This window comes from Glandiceps talaboti, chromosome 3 (assembly GCF_964340395.1).
Source record: "Glandiceps talaboti chromosome 3, keGlaTala1.1, whole genome shotgun sequence".
Lineage (NCBI taxonomy): Eukaryota > Metazoa > Hemichordata > Enteropneusta > Spengelidae > Glandiceps > Glandiceps talaboti.
The window spans coordinates 31,676,455-31,691,107 of record NC_135551.1 but is presented as its reverse complement, the minus strand read 5'-3'; the positions used below and the strand labels follow the sequence as shown (position 1 = coordinate 31,691,107).

At 34.3% G+C, this 14,653-nt stretch overlaps 1 protein-coding gene across 1 annotated transcript in view; it reads left to right on the top strand.

The window, feature by feature from the left end:
* Window positions 1–1,667: 1,667 nt before the first annotated feature.
* The window catches only part of LOC144432518 (protein OSCP1-like), a 45,947-nt gene continuing 32,961 nt past the window's right edge, over window positions 1,668–14,653 (top strand). The window contains exon 1 of the mRNA XM_078120742.1: window positions 1,668–1,855. Within this exon, the coding sequence (XP_077976868.1) occupies window positions 1,744–1,855 (112 nt within the window). The 5' untranslated portion in view covers window positions 1,668–1,743. The remainder of the gene's footprint in view (window positions 1,856–14,653) is intronic.

The following is a 14,653-nucleotide window of genomic DNA, read 5'->3' as shown; positions in this document are numbered from 1 at the left end:
TGGCCCTATTATGTACAAAGTACTCTTGCCCACCCTCTAAATGTTCATGTCAGGTCAAGTAAAGGTAAGTAATATCAAGTAATGTCAAGTCAAGTCAAGTCAAGTCAAGTCAAGGTAAGTCAAGCTGAAGCTGGGTCAAGTAATGGTAGGTCAAGGTCAAGGTCAAGGTCAAGTAAAGGTAAGTCAAGTAAAATTGAGTCAAATCGAATCAAGAGTTAAGTCATGAGTCAAATGAGTTAATTCAGCATATATTGATTACATCATTATATATATATATTATATATATTACTAGCTATTTTGTACTTATTTCCAACTACATGAGTTTCAATGAGTTTGAACTGCAGTTTATTCTAAAATGTCATATCAAGTCAAACGATTGAAAAGACAAAATGTAAAAGTCCAATCTGCATGATTCCAGGCAAGAGCGATTGCATTCTCTAAGTTGTTTCTCCAAAACCTAATAATCTACATTATAAATTTGAGGTTGAAAGTTTAGCATTGTCTGACATGTAGAATGAGTTGATGCTAATATTGAAATGTTGTCTGCTAAAGCAGGTGAACCAAGAAATAGCGAACCCATGTAACATCCGACACCACTGTAACGTGACTTTTCTTGTTCAACGAAGAGCTTGTCCCACCACTGTAATGTGACTTTCGTGTTCAACAAAGAGGTTGTTAGCGTAAATTAGGAAAAGAGTCGTTGCAAGAATGCTTCCCTGTCGTACACCCTGAAATATAGGATATTCACATATCAATGGCAATTTGACATTTTTGTCCATAGAACATATTTTGTAAGATCCTCCTAAGTTTTGAATTTACGCACCCATGGTGTACAATTTGTACAACAGTACACGTAAATACTTTGCTACACCTTTCAATGTGATGAAGTATCGTCTCTACAATACAGAATCCCGGTACAGAATGCTGTAGTAATATTACTTTGACCAGGTTGATAACCTGCTTGTGGGGATGTGATATTTTCCATGGTTGTTGGCGATTCAAAGAGTTTTTGCAAAGTCGGTAGCAATGTAATTCCTCTGTAGTTTGAAGGATCAAATTGGTTTGATCCCAGAATGCATTTCGTGCAATCATAGAATGTAAAATATGTATTAAATGCAAGCTCCTCAGACCATCGCCTGATTCTAGAATGTTTTTCGTGCAATCACAGAATGTGCAAGTTCCCTGACAATCGCCCGATCGAAGGTTGCATTTTGTGCAACCAAAGAATGTAGAACATGTATTTAAAAAAATGTATTTCGTGCCAGCTTCCCGGACCATCACTCAATCCAAGAAAGTATGTCGTGCAACCATAGATCTATCCAAATAGAATGTTAAAAATGTATTCAATGTGTTTTGCGCATGATGTGCTCCCCAGACCATCTCTTGTTCCTAGAATTTTTTTCGCGCAACCATACAATGTAAACAATATATTTGATTGCACTACGACAAGAGAAATTGTTTGTGCTTGTAAACTCACGCCTACACACCTGTATCGATGTCATGGCATGCATTGTACCATATATAGCCGATAGGAATGATGTTTCGATACCATATATTTTCAGGTCGCCCTCAACGGTAACAATGTTGTAACTGGGAAACGAGAGTTGGCGTGATTTCATGTAAGTCGCCATTTTGGATATTTCTCAGCGACGAACGTCTAGCTTCTGCTACAGTGCTGTCAAGATAGGAACCACTTGATAACATTGGCCTCTCATTGACGATATATGATAACTAGCATCAACGATGTCGCTGCGAACGTTACCGTTGCTGTTCATAAATCTTGGTGGCGAGATGTTATACATCTTAGATCAACGACTTCGGGCTCAAAACATCCCGTCTGATAAATCGAAAAAGGGTAAGTGCTGTGATCGTGAGATAAGCTTATTAATTCAATGCATGAAGCGGTCTGGTTTCATAACGAACGCGTTACCATGTCAGCCGTGTGCTGGAAGGTTATTTCAAATAACATGCACGACGATCGCTGGAGATTTTCAGTCGATCTTTTATCAGGTTGTTATCAGGTTGTTCACTAGTTGGACAAATACAAATAATGCTGCATGTTGTGAATTATGATATACCCAAACAAGGCAGTGGGAGGTTTGACAGATAGAAATACCCATTGACTTACAACATTTTCGTGGCATGTAAATAACGTTACGGTACATGCTATCATACATGTATGTGTCCGAAAAAAACATTCAGTCAACAACATATTGAAACTGGATAACATAGGTTGTGATTGACAGCAAGCTGTTATGTGTAAGTAGGTGATAATTACATCAATCAATCATACTCATAGTGGTAGCTAATTGATATTGGTCAATAAACAGAAATTTGTATTTTTCAACAAATTTGTATTTTTGACTAAAATTGTATTGAAGCTTATACAGTAATTATGTGTAGATCTGAGAACAAAGATTCAAATTACAACTGCTTCATGTAAATTACAAAATATGAGCCGACTTTTACAGATGAATGTTTGTTAATTTTAAAGCAGTAATTTACTTAGTAGTAGTAGTGGAGGGATCAGAATGCAGTGTTGTATTCCAAAGAAACCATATTTCACAGTCAAATAGGTTATTTGAAACACTAACAATACATTTTTCAGAGTTTAATTTCATGGAGACATTTGAGAAATCTAAATTTCTTTGGAGAATAATGGAAAGATGTATTCTATTTTGCTGTAGTGTTTAATACTACATTTTAGATGAACATATATATTCAGGGCTATAAGTTTTACATATCAAAACACAGATAAACATTGACTGGATATTTCAATTTTTCATATTTTTCTTCTTTATAGTTTCTGGTGTTTGTTTTGCACAGTTTGCTTTCAATGTTATTATATCTAGGTACATCTGTGATTTTTAAAATTTTTATTTAAAAAAAGAAATTATCATGGCTTCCTAGTTAACGAGTCAATGTGAAACAACATTGATGAAGTCTGTGTTCATATTGCAAAATGCTAAAAAAATGTGTAAAAAGTATAGATACATGTATATGTACTGTTTGATCAATATGTCATAGGGATATATTGTAATTATTTCAAGAATGGTGAAGGGTGTGTATTTCATCTGACTGAACTGTCAACAAAGTTTTGAGAAAATTTTAGTACTCAAAATACATATCACATTATCAGTATTTGTAAATGAAAAAATGTGGCTTACTGTATGAAATAAGAGGCCTGAAAAGTAAAAATTTGGGTTTATCAGAATGGTGATGTCAAAGGACACTGAAACAATGTTTGTGGTTGTACTGAATGTCAGGGTTACACTGTTACTACATATTGGCTGTAGTATTCCTATTCAATTACATTGCCAACTGTAAATACAATGTAAGGTAACTTTGCAGAATGAAGTGTCAGTGACAATGGCAAAGACATGAGTGTAATGTACTGGAACATCTCAGTGGAAACTGAAGTTAATTAGTTGTTATCATTATACAGGGAAATGATTAGGTCAGCTATTCAAAGTAGAAAACTGTTGCCATAATAGAAATGATTAGGTCAACTATTCAAGGTAGAAAACTGTTGCCATAATAGAAATGATTAGATCAACTATCTAAAGTAGAAAACTGTTGCCATAATACTATAGAAATGATTAGGTCAGCTATTTAAAGTAGAAAACTGTTGCCATAATAGAAATGATTAGGTCAACTATTCAAGGTAGAAAACTGTTGCCATAATACTATAGAAATGATTAGATCAACTATTCAAAATAGAAAACTGTTGCCATAATAGAAATGATTAGATCAACTATTCAAAATAGAAAACTGTTGCCATAATAGAAATGATTAGATCAACTATCTAAAGTAGAAAAGTGTTGCCATAATAGAAATGATTAGATCAACTATTCAAAATAGAAAACTGTTGCCATAATAGAAATGATTAGATCAACTATTCAAAATAGAAAACTGTTGCCATAATAGAAATGATTAGATCAACTATCTAAAGTAGAAAAGTGTTGCCATAATAGAAATGATTAGATCAACTATCTAAAGTAGAAAACTGTTGCCATAATAGAAATGATTAGATCAACTATCTAAAGTAGAAAACTGTTGCCATAATAGAAATGTGTTCATGATAACAAGTCACTAGACAAGAACTTGGAACATAAACCATTTCAAATTCAAAGTAATTTATTAACAGATTTCATTCAAGTCTTGTAATTGAAAATTGAAAATCATACCAAAGTGTCAAAATGAATGACATTGACAGTGGTGTTAATGTTTAGGTAACCATGACACATAGTCTAGATGCTATCTGTGGCATCAAATCTCAAGATCTCTCTTCACCCACACAGAAGACATTCTAAGCCATGTGTTGTCTCTAGATTATGAGCAATATAGGATAGACTTCTAACATATACCATTGGCTATGAAGTATGAATGGATACTGTTTAAATCTTACTGCCCATCCCCCATTCCACTCTTAATCCCCCCCCCCCACCTATTTCCTTATACTAAGTTATAGCTGCAATTCAAGCATTTTAGGTGAAGAATTAATTACCATTGTCCTGTTATATGTTATGTAGGCAAATTGTAATTAACATGTTCATGATTCAAATATAATTATGAATAAAAACCTGGTTTGTCTGCATATTATTAGTACAGAAAGTTATTTGCTGTTCAAATCCTATTCACAATGTCAGTGCATTAAATTATTTCCTGCAAATAATGAAACTGGTATAAATAGAACGAAAGATATACAAATCCTACATTGGTGCCATGGTTGTTGGCAAGTACACTGCTGTAGGTAAAACGACTTTAGTTCTTCTAAGTTCTAGACATTTCACTGAAATTTCTCATTGAATCAATGTCAAATGTTTAGTCAGTCTCAATTTTGTCCCACCATATTGGTGTTTTGTGATTATACATAATAAGGTGCATCTTGTTGCACAGGTTTCCTTTCAATACCCAACTAAAATCAACCTTTTGTGAAGAAATGGTGCTGAGAATTGTAGTGAGCTCCAAGCTATCAATAGAGATGTAAGGTTTTCAAACATGTTGCATAATGTCTGTGTACCTTTGAACTGCATTGTATACTTTTTACTTAGAGTTGGTAAATAGAGAATAATAAGGAACATTGACATGGATTTGTTTGTAATCAGCAACTTTGTAGAAATGCTATCATAGTGAGATTTCATTTCAAAGATAAATATTCAATGCACACCATCATCCATGATCAATTCATTACATTTAGGTAATATTAGAAAGTGTATGCAAGTTTGTAAATGACATTATTGAAATAAAACTTTTTAAAAGTACGTAAAATATAGTTTAATTTTCCCCATCAGTTTCTCACTGATCTTGCAGAGTAACTTAGAAAATTTTAGTTATATGAAACACTTTGAATTTTACCCATCTCTGTAAGTGGGTTCAGGGTTTTTGCCTAGGTGTGGGAATCCTGTGTAACAGAAAGTGGTTGGGGTTTCTGGTTATAACTTTCATAGAAGATGATGTCCCTACCATTACCTACCATCATTTTTTTAAAAGCAATTTATGTAGATCGTTTTGAAAATGCCACACATGGTTGGGGAAAAGTGATGACAAGATCACCACATAACTGGATTCCAGGCTACATGTACTAGTATTAAAGTGGCCAAATGGATGACGATTGGGTGTTTATTTTTCATTTTTCATGTATGTTATAAAACAGTACGGTACTGTCTTGGCATCCTACTTGAAAAATGAATGTGAAACAACATATTATTATTTTATTATTTAATTTCTTAAAAAAGCGCACTACACTACGTCTTAGTGCTCTTTACATAACGAAAAAGATTGCATATAAAAGGTACTGATTAATAAAATACAAAAAAAAAAAAAAAAAATTCCTTGTTTGTTACACGGTAAATTAGAAGCTTTTTGCAATGTAATGACTTACAAAGACAGATTTGGTCTATGTTGTTTCACATTGATGAAATTGTTCTCTAAATTTAAAATCCAATATATAAATACCCAATCCTTATCCTTATGGCCACTTAATCAAGTTAATTCATTTACATTAATTGATTCTTTACATACAAAATGCCCTATAGATGTATATAAGTATCATTATCAGTATTTCATTATTAAATAGCCAGGTTGTGACAGACATGTGTAACCTGTGAACACTTCAAATTTATGTCTGACTAAATGAATAATTTTGACATTAGTGTGGTACTATTTATAACCTGGGGGCAGTAATTGAAGTTATTATTAGCCTCGTGTATACATTAACTTGTGTTAGTCTAACATAATGTATAGTCATTGAGTTTACTGAAATATAACTTTACAAATACTCTGTATAAAGGCAATGATGTATGGTTGTTTAGAGGATAGATGATAGTACTCTGTATAAAGGCAATGATGTATGGTTGTTTAGAGGATAGATGATAGTACTCTGTATAAAGGCAATGAGGTATGGTTGTTTAGAGGATATATGATAGTACTCTGTATACAGGCAATGAGGTATGGATGTATAGATGATAGATGATAGTACTCTGTATAAAGGCAATGAGGTATGGATGTATAGATGATAGATGATAGTACTCTGTATAAAGGCAATGAGGTATGGATGTATAGATGATAGTACTCTGTATAAAGGCAATGAGGTATGGATGTTTAGTGGATAGATGATAGTACTCTGTATACAGGCAATGAGGTATGGATGTATAGATGATAGATGATAGTACTCTGTATAAAGGCAATGAGGTATGGATGTTTAGAGGATAGATGATAGTACTCTGTATAAAGGCAATGATGTATGGTTGTTTAGAGGATAGATGATAGTACTTTGTATAAAGGCAATGAGGTATGGATGTTTAGAGGATAGATGATAGTACTCTGTAGAAAGGCAATGAGGTATGGATGTTTAGAGGATAGATGATAGTACTCTGTATAAAGGCAATGAGGTATGGATGTTTAGTGGATAAATGATAGTACTCTGTATAAAGGCAATGAGGTATGGATGTTTAGATGATAGATGATTGTACTCTGTATAAAGGCAATGAGGTATGGATGTATAGATGATAGATGATTGTACTCTGTATAAAGGCAATGAGGTATGGATGTTTAGATGATAGATGATAGTACTCTGTATAAAGGCAATGAGGTATGGATGTTTAGTGGATAGATGATAGTACTCTGTATAAAGGCAATGAGGTATGGATGTTTAGTGGATAAATGATAGTACTCTGTATAAAGGCAATGAGGTATGGATGTTTAGATGATAGATGATTGTACTCTGTATAAAGGCAATGAGGTATGGATGTTTAGATGATAGATGATAGTACTCTGTATAAAGGCAATGAGGTATGGATGTTTAGAGGAGAGATGATAGTATTCTGTATAAAGGCAATGAGGTATGGATGTTTAGTTGATAGATGATAGTACTCTGTATAAAGGCAATGAGGTATGGATGTATAGATGATAGTATGCTGTATAAAGGCAATGAGGTATGGATGTATAGATGATAGTACTCTGTATAAAGGCAATGAGGTATGGATGTATAGATGATTGTACTCTGTATAAAGGCGATGAGGTATGGATGTTTAGGGTATAGATGATAGTACTCTGTATAAAGGCAATGAGGTATGGATGTTTAGAGGATAAATGATAGTACTCTGTATAAAGGCAATGAGGTATGGATGTTTAGAGGATAGATGATAGTACTCTGTATACAGGCAATGAGGTATGGATGTATAGATGATAGATGATAGTACTCTGTATAAAGGCAATGAGGTATGGATGTATAGATGATAGTACTCTGTATAAAGGCAATGAGGTATGGATGTTTAGTGGATAGATGATAGTACTCTGTATACAGGCAATGAGGTATGGATGTATAGATGATAGATGATAGTACTCTGTATAAAGGCAATGAGGTATGGATGTTTAGAGGATAGATGATAGTACTCTGTATAAAGGCAATGATGTATGGTTGTTTAGAGGATAGATGATAGTACTTTGTATAAAGGCAATGAGGTATGGATGTTTAGAGGATAGATGATAGTACTCTGTAGAAAGGCAATGAGGTATGGATGTTTAGAGGATAGATGATAGTACTCTGTATAAAGGCAATGAGGTATGGATGTTTAGTGGATAAATGATAGTACTCTGTATAAAGGCAATGAGGTATGGATGTTTAGATGATAGATGATTGTACTCTGTATAAAGGCAATGAGGTATGGATGTTTAGATGATAGATGATTGTACTCTGTATAAAGGCAATGAGGTATGGATGTATAGATGATATATGATTGTACTCTGTATAAAGGCAATGAGGTATGGATGTTTAGATGATAGATGATAGTACTCTGTATAAAGGCAATGAGGTATGGATGTTTAGTGGATAGATGATAGTACTCTGTATAAAGGCAATGAGGTATGGATGTTTAGTGGATAAATGATAGTACTCTGTATAAAGGCAATGAGGTATGGATGTTTAGATGATAGATGATTGTACTCTGTATAAAGGCAATGAGGTATGGATGTTTAGATGATAGATGATAGTACTCTGTATAAAGGCAATGAGGTATGGATGTTTAGAGGAGAGATGATAGTATTCTGTATAAAGGCAATGAGGTATGGATGTTTAGTTGATAGATGATAGTACTCTGTATAAAGGCAATGAGGTATGGATGTATAGATGATAGATGATAGTATGCTGTATAAAGGCAATGAGGTATGGATGTATAGATGATAGATGATAGTACTCTGTATAAAGGCAATGAGGTATGGATGTATAGATGATTGTACTCTGTATAAAGGCGATGAGGTATGGATGTTTAGGGTATAGATGATAGTACTCTGTATAAAGGCAATGAGGTATGGATGTTTAGAGGATAAATGATAGTACTCTGTATAAAGGCAATGAGGTATGGATGTTTAGGGTATAGATGATAGTACTCTGTATAAAGGCAATGAGGTATGGATGTTTAGAGGAGAGATGATAGTACTCTGTATAAAGGCAATGAGGTATGGATGTGTAGAGGATAGTACTTTGTATAAAGGCAATGAGGTATGGATGTGTAGAGGATAGTACTTTGTATAAAGGCAATGAGGTATGGATGTTTAGAGGATAGATGATAGTACTCTGTATAAAGGCAATGAGGTATGGATGTTTAGAGGATAAATGATAGTACTCTGTATAAAGGCAATGAGGTATGGATGTATAGTGGATAGATGATAGTACTCTGTATAAAGGCAATGAGGTATGGATGTATAGAGGATAGATGATAGTACTTTGTATAAAGGCAATGAGGTATGGATGTTTAGTGGATAGATGATAGTACTCGGTATAAAGGCAATGAGGTATGGTTGTTTAGTGGATAGATGGTAGTACCGTGTATAAAGGCAATGAGGTATGGATGTTTAGAGGATAGATGATAGTATGCTGTATAAAGGCAATGAGGTATGGATGTATAGATGATAGATGATAGTACTCTGTATAAAGGCAATGAGGTATGGATGTATAGATGATTGTACTCTGTATAAAGGCGATGAGGTATGGATGTTTAGGGTATAGATGATAGTACTCTGTATAAAGGCAATGAGGTATGGATGTTTAGTGGATAGATGATAGTACTTTGTATAAAGGCAATGAGGTATGGATGTTTAGAGGATAGTACTCTGTATAAAGGCAATGAGGTATGGATGTTTAGAGGATAGTACTTTGTATAAATGCAATGAGGTATGGATGTTTAGAGGATAGTACTCTGTATAAAGGCAATGAGGTATGGATGTTTAGAGGATAGTACTTTGTATAAAGGCAATGAGGTATGGATGTTTAGAGGATAGTACTTTGTATAAAGGCAATGAGGTATGGATGTTTAGAGGATAGTACTTTGTATAAAGGCAATGAGGTATGGATGTTTAGAGGATAGTACTCTGTATAAAGGCAATGAGGTATGGATGTTTAGAGGATAGTACTCTGTATAAAGGCAATGAGGTATGGATGTTTAGTGGATAGATGATAGTACTTTGTATAAAGGCAATGAGGTATGGATGTTTAGATGATAGTATTCTGTATAAAGGCAATGAGGTATGGATGTATAGATGATAGATGATAGTACTCTGTATAAAGGCAATGAGGTATGGATGTATAGAGGATAGATGATAGTATTCTGTATAAAGGCAATGAGGTATGGATGTATAGAGGATAGATGGTAGTATTCTGTATAAAGGCAATGAGGTATGGATGTATAGAGGATAGATGATAGTACTCTGTATAAAGGCAATGAGGTATGGATGTTTAGTGGATAGATGATAGTACTCTGTATAAAGGCAATGAGGTATGGATGTTTAGTGGATAGATGATAGTACTCTGTATAAAGGCAATGAGGTATGGATGTTTAGTGGATAGATGATAGTACTCTGTATAAAGGCAATGAGGTATGGATGTTTAGTGGATAAATGGTAGTACTCTGTATAAAGGCAATGAGGTATGGATGTTTAGTGGATAGATGATAGCACTCTGTATAAAGGCAATGAGGTATGGATGTGTAGATGATAGTACTCTGTATAAAGGCAATGAGGTATGGATGTATAGATGATAGATGATAGTACTCTGTATAAAGGTAATGAGGTATGGATGTTTAGTGGATAGATGATAGTACTCTGTATAAAGGCAATGAGGTATGGATGTTTAGTGGATAGATGATAGTACTCTGTATAAAGGCAATGAGGTATGGATGTATAGATGATAGATGATAGTATGCTGTATAAAGGCAATGAGGTATGGATGTATAGATGATAGTACTCTGTATAAAGGCAATGAGGTATGGATGTTTAGTGGATAGATGATAGTACTCTGTATAAAGGCAATGAGGTATGGATGTATAGATGATAGCACTCTGTACAAAGGCAATGAGGTATGGATGTATAGATGATAGTACTCTGTACAAAGGCAATGAGGTATGGATGTATAGATGATAGCACTCTGTATAAAGGCAATGAGGTATGGATGTATAGATGATAGCACTCTGTACAAAGGCAATGAGGTATGGATGTGTAGATGATAGTACTCTGTATAAAGGCAATGAGGTATGGATGTATAGATGATAGATGATAGTATTCTGTATAAAGGCAATGAGGTATGGATGTATAGATGATAGATGATAGTATTCTGTATAAAGGCAATGAGGTATGGATGTATAGATGATAGATGATAGTATTCTGTATAAAGGCAATGAGGTATGGATGTATAGATGATAGATGATAGCACTCTGTACAAAGGCAATGAGGTATGGATGTGTAGATGATAGTATTCTGTATAAAGGCAATGAGGTATGGATGTATAGATGATAGCACTCTGTATAAAGGCAATGAGGTATGGATGTTTAGTGGATAGATGATAGTACTCTGTATAAAGGCAATGAGGTATGGATGTATAGATGATAGCACTCTGTACAAAGGCAATGAGGTATGGATGTATAGATGATAGCACTCTGTACAAAGGCAATGAGGTATGGATGTATAGATGATAGCACTCTGTACAAAGGCAATGAGGTATGGATGTATATAAGATAGATGATCTATAATAATAGTATACTCATTTTCATTCATCTCTACTTCAACAAATGTATTGTTTCATACTGCAGTATTTTTCACTGTATTCAATTCAGTTCAATTCAAAACCTTTATTGTACATTACATATACATTATTGTAAATTAAAACATGATATAATGGAAAATTTCCTTTTGGCATCTCAGAAATCCTGATATACAAATAACAACGCTATCACAGACAACATACAATCAAACATACAAATGTACAACAATACTCCGTAGATCTATAAAATAATATATGTAAGACTGAATCCACACTTTAAAATGAAAATAGCAGATGGAATGAAAGACTTTTTGTTGCAATTTTTCATTGCAAGGGGAACTTTGAGTCACTGACCTGACGGTAGAGTTTGGAATTGAGAATGTAGTGGGTGTGATTGATCCTTGAAAATTTTAATAGCTTTTCGTTTCAATGACTGATGGTAGAGTTTGGAGAGTTGCTTTTGCTTTGAACTGATAATCCTTCTCACCTGACTGACAACTCGTGACAACTTTGTCCTGTCTGTAGAGTTGTAAGATTTTGACATAACTCATTGCATTTCGTTTTAAAATCTCTGACGTCAAACTGTGCATAGAAAATATTTAGTTCTTTGGCAAAGGAAGTAGGTTCATTAAACTGCATGCTTTGTTGCTTCTGTTTTCTTCCCATCATAACATTTAACCCACTAAATGCTTCCAGAGCATTACCACCTCTGAACTTCTCCTCAACCTTGCTTTTGTACTCAAGTTTTGTAGTTTTAGCCTTACATGCAGAGAGTTAGACAACTAGAAATGGAATTTAAGACTTAAATTCCATTTCTAGTTGTCTAACTCTCTGCATGTATCCCTGCAAAAATATGATTTTTTTCTGATTCAGACACTGTTTGAAGTCCTTGTTGATCCAGGGTTTATTATTTGCATAAATTTGCATGGACTTGGTTGGAGTGATTGAGTCCTGACAGAAATTAATGTACAATCAGTTAAAATTTCTGGGTCAGATCTGCAACTACTGAAAAACACATCCCAAATAGTTGCTTCAAAACAACATTGCAATTTATCGAAGTATCAGAAGTCCACAGACGAGTTTGATGCATTCATGGACCTTCCCTCTTTAGTTTCTGGTGATATGTTGGAAGTAGATGTACTACATTATGATCAGACCTGCCCAGTGGAGGGTGACATCAAGCAGTGTATGCACTTGGTACATTGCCATAACACATGTCTAATGTCTTGTTCAAGGGAATTGGACACATACTGGTACAGGTACTAGGTGAGGCAGCTGCTTGGTAATGTGCATGTGTTAAAATCTCCTAGCACACACACTGGTTGGTCCACTGACTGACTGGCTAATTGCTTTGCTGTAGCTTTCAGCTATGTGTCCAGCTCCCAAGGTGTTGTCACGTCCAGGTACATACATTTTGTATTCTAAAATTACTGTCACCTGTCCTTATTCACATGGAAGATCAATTGCCGCCAATCCGTTTCTGATAAATCCAATTTTTATCTTTGTGTTATATTTTTCTTTTTCACTTTTTAAACTTTTTGCAAACCAGTGTGAAAATAATATTTAGAATACTAAGTGAGATGTATACTGGAGCTTTAGCTAAAAGCTGGTATTAGGATCCTGCAATTAGATTTTTTATGCTGAAATGTCTGTGTATAATAGGGAAACCCATGTGAAATTCCGAAGTGAGTGAGTTAGGTTTTACTCACCTTCTACAAAACACTGTTCTATTTCTCTTTAATACACCTCCACAATATATTATTATGCAAGACAGCATCGCCTTTAGGTAATTGTTGTCATGACAACAAAACAACACCAAGATGAGACAGACTCTGCTATTACCTTATCTCTACACCATGCCTACAGCACTGTAATCTTAATGATGCAAACTTTATGTACTTGTATCTATGGTAACACAAATCAAGGATCTTAGAGAATAGACTTTGACATAATAGAAATATGGATGATTGCTATATTTGAGAGTAATATGACATTTTTGATATTCCTAAGAGTTCCCTGGGTAGCTGAACTATTGACTATGTAGGGTTTCATTAGTGTAGATTGCAGTCAAAGAGTCTGAATATGTTCTGATATGAAATCCTGTTGTTGAATAAATGACTTTATGATTAAAAATGTCTTTCACCATACCTTATCGGTTTTCAAGATAAAATGTCAATAGATTTTGAGCGAGATATTATGCATTGATTTTCCAGTAGCTTGTACACAAATTTTCATTTTCATATAGAATTATTGTCATCGACAAGTACATGTATGTGTGATGTGAGAGATTTGTCATTTCAGTCATAACTTAGCCAAAGTGGAAACTATTGGACTGGGTGCTGTCCTGTGTTCATTCATCATGTGTCCACTTGTGTATGTTTACGTATAAACTGATGTGTGAGCTAATATAAGAACCATTGTGATGTACATGTATGTAACTGATGTGTGAGCTAATATAAGGACCATTGTAATGTACATGTATGTAACTGATGTGTGAGCTAATATAAGGACCATTGTGATGTACATGTATGTAACTGATGTGTGAGCTAATATAAGCACCATTGTGATGTACATGTATGTAACTGATGTGTGAACTAATATAAGAACCATTGTGATGTACATGTATGTAACTGATGTGTGAACTAATATAAGAACCATTGTGATGTACATGTATGTAACTGATGTGTGAGCTAATATAAGGACCATTGTGATGTACATGTATGTAACTGATATGTGAGCTAATATAAGGACCATTGTGATGTACATGTATGTAACTGATGTGTGAACTAATATAAGGACCATTGTGATGTACATGTATGTAACTGATATGTGAGCTAATATAAGAACCATTGTGATGTACATGTATGTAACTGATGTGTGAGCTAATATAAGAACCATTGTGATGTACATGTATGTAACTGATGTGTGAACTAATATAAGAACCATTGTGATGTACATGTATGTAACTGATGTGTGAGCTAATATAAGGACCATTGTGATGTACATGTATGTAACTGATGTGTGAACTAATATAAGAACCATTGTGATGTACATGTATGTAACTGATGTGTGAGCTAATATAAGAACCATTGTGATGTACATGTATGTAACTGATGTGTG